Source organism: Tamandua tetradactyla, chromosome 12 (genome assembly GCF_023851605.1).
Source record: "Tamandua tetradactyla isolate mTamTet1 chromosome 12, mTamTet1.pri, whole genome shotgun sequence".
NCBI classification, from domain to species: domain Eukaryota; kingdom Metazoa; phylum Chordata; class Mammalia; order Pilosa; family Myrmecophagidae; genus Tamandua; species Tamandua tetradactyla.
The window spans coordinates 17,129,442-17,132,514 of NC_135338.1; the positions used below are offsets into that span (position 1 = coordinate 17,129,442).

The 3,073-nt window shown below is 46.6% G+C and overlaps 1 gene segment (V, D, J or C); it reads left to right on the plus strand.

Annotated features, from left to right (window-relative positions):
• Nucleotides 1-993: 993 nt before the first annotated feature.
• LOC143651237 (immunoglobulin lambda variable 1-40-like) lies at nucleotides 994-1,631 on the plus strand. The segment is given in 2 exon segments: nucleotides 994-1,106; nucleotides 1,240-1,631. Coding segments are annotated over 2 exon segments (399 nt in total).
• The last annotated feature ends 1,442 nt before the right edge of the window (nucleotides 1,632-3,073 follow it).

Sequence of the window (3,073 nt, forward strand, 5' to 3'; positions counted from 1 at the left end):
GGCATCTTTAGAGTAATATAAAAAGAAAGTGAGATGTGAGTAAAGGGCTGAGGTAGGAAATTTGTGACCTCCTGTTTCACCACCCTGATCTCTCTTACCTTGTAACTTCATTGTGTCTGCCTTTTCCCAGACTTCTAATCCCCTCTGGATGCTCATGTTCTGTCTTCTGAGAAGATCCACCCACCCCTGGTGACCTTTCAGGGAGCTGGGTTTCTGGGTGTCCTGAGGAGCTGGTCACCTCCCTCAGGGTGGAAGAGCAGGAGGAGAAGCTGATCTCTCTTTATAACAAGGATGATCTTTCTGGAATCAAATTCCTGGGCCCTTTTAGGATGGACCTTTGTCCCATCAAGGCTGAGGAGGCTCCTGAAGGCTGACTCTGCCACAGTGGGACATGGTGTGTGATGAGGGAAAAGGAGACTGTGTCGTTGGGCTCCTTAATAGATGCTGTGCAGGGTTTGCTCACACTTTCTAGTCCTGCTCACTGGGGCAGGGCACATTCTCTGAACTATCAGCCTCCTGTGCCCCCTCCCTAAAAGAATAAATGGGTGAAAGGTCAGAAAAGCCACCTTATTCCTGAAGAAGCTCCTCCTTCAAAGTACAAATAAATTTTGGCAACCCCACTGCAGCCCAGTAAGTGGGGAGGGGCTGGATGATATGCTGCCCCCAACTTGTGAGAGGAGAGAGGTGCAAGGCTGGGTTGAGTCCATAGCCCTTTCTCACTTATCAGCTGCAGGAACTTCATCACTGTTATGAAGGAACGTAGGCTCTGAGACAGCAGGGGGCCTTGGTGCTTCTCCCTTGGGGGTCTATGGGGGCATCTCAGCTGGGAAACCAGGCCCTGGTGCCCTGTGTGGGGTCCTCTGCTCTGCATCCCCTGGGGCCCAGGAGACATGAACTCACTGGGTCCCAGGGCAGGCTCCCACAGGCCAGGGACACTCAGGGGGAAGAGAAAGAATTTGCATGAAGGGTTCCTCTCTCCTCCCTAATGGGGGGAAAGGATAAGAACCCAGACCTTCTCAGCTATGGGCCCAGGAAGCAGAGCTCTGGGAGCGTCGCAACCATGGCCTGGCGCCCTCTCCTCCTCACCCTCCTCACTCTCTGCCCAGGTGACCAGCCTTGGAAAGCAGGAGAAGGGACTGAGGGAGGACACCTGGTGCCACGTTTCTCTACTCCGTTTGGGCATGTGGTGTGGGCGACAGCCTCAGACTCACCCCTGTGTCTCCCCCTCCTCTCTTCCAGGGTCTTGGGCACAGTCAGGACTGACCCAGGAAGCCTCAGTGTCGGGGTCTGTTGGCGAGAAGGTCACCCTCACCTGCAGGGACAGCAGCAACAACATTGGAAGTTATGGTGCTGCTTGGTACCAGCAGCTCCCTGGTGGTGCCCCCAAAGCTGTGATGTTTGGAACTACTCGGCCTTCAGGGATCCCAGCTCGGTTCTCTGGCTCCAGATCAGGCAGCACAGCCTCGCTGAGCATCTCGGGGCTCCAGCCTGAGGATGAGGCTGATTATTACTGTTCAGCTTATGACAGTAGCAGCAGTGGTGTCACAGTGCTCCAGACCCATAGGGAAGTGAGACAGAAACCTGCCCGGTGACTGTTTGCCTCTCAGAGTAACTGTGACAAACACCAGCAGAGGGTGACTAGGGTGTCCCTAAATGTCAGTGTCCCAGCGTCTGAAGGTCAGAGCACAGGGCAAAACTGCAGGGTCAGTAGAAATGGCTCCTTCTTGTTATCATTCCCCATCCTTTCACTAGCATTTGGTGTTGACAGACTTTCGATCAGCCAATCTATTGAATGTAACATGATCTTCTTGTCATCTTATTTTTATTTTCCTAATTACTCGATGACAAATATCTTTTTTTAAATTTTTGTTACAATTTTACATGTTTTTTTCTTTTGTGAAATGCCTCTTTATATTTTTCCCCAACTTTTTCTCCCAGTAGGGCTTTAGGCTTTTTCTATTGATGTGTATTAGAACTGATTTTCCTAAACAAAATTATTCTTCAAAACAAGAATAAACAGCCACAAAACACTTTGGAACCCATCAGGGTTTCAAGACATGATAGGAATTCTCTAATGCCCTAAGTTTCATCTGTCTAAAATGGTTGTCAGCAAGGGAATGACCAACTCTGATTAAATATTGTACTCCCAATTAGAAGACCAATTATAGTATATATTTAGATAGCTAGAAATATGTTTCTAATTTTTTAACCCACAACTAAGGGTGAGCCTTCCTTCATCTTTCCTTCCACATTTTATGTAGTTGGCAACATCCCTGAGTTTCCTCTTGCCTATGTCAGATCTCAGACTTTCATTGGTTTTGATGACCTTGAAATTCTGAGCAGTGCAGGACAGGCATTTTGGAAGCTTCCCCCCAATCAGAACTTTTCTTATGTTTTTATCATGACCCATCTTGGGGTCAAATCAGAGGACACAGCTCAGAGTTATGGTTCTGCTCCTTGTGGGAGTGGGTAAGGGTAAGGAAATTGTTTGGAATTCTTCTGACTTGGTAATTAACTTGTCTTCCAATTTTGAAAGTGTATTTGTTCATTTGTTTATGCATGCATTTAAAAAATTTTATTGTAACAATTATGTAGCAATTTTTTCCCATTTTAACCACATTTGGTTGATATATGCAGAAGTATTGATTATAGACTCAGTATTGCATTATCATCACCAACACCTATTCCCCTCCTTTTTCACCACCTCAACAAGAGCTCCTCACCCATGAGACTGTAACCCTTCTCCTGGCCCTCCCCCAACCCCAGCTGCTGGGACCCTGTAAACCTCAGTGTGTGTCAGTGAACTCTGTTCTTATAGGTGCTTCATATTTGTGAGATCATGCAGTTTTTTTTATTGCAATGATCTATACACAATAGAAAATTCCAAATTTTAACCACTATGATAATATTCCATATATGGACAGGGCATATTTGGTTGTCCACTCTCCTGCTGATAAGCATCCTGGTAGTTTACATCACTGGCATTGCACATAATGCTGCTATGAAACTTCCCCTACAAGCCTTTTAATGGACACATTTTTCCTTTTATTTTGGGTAGACACCTAACAGTTGG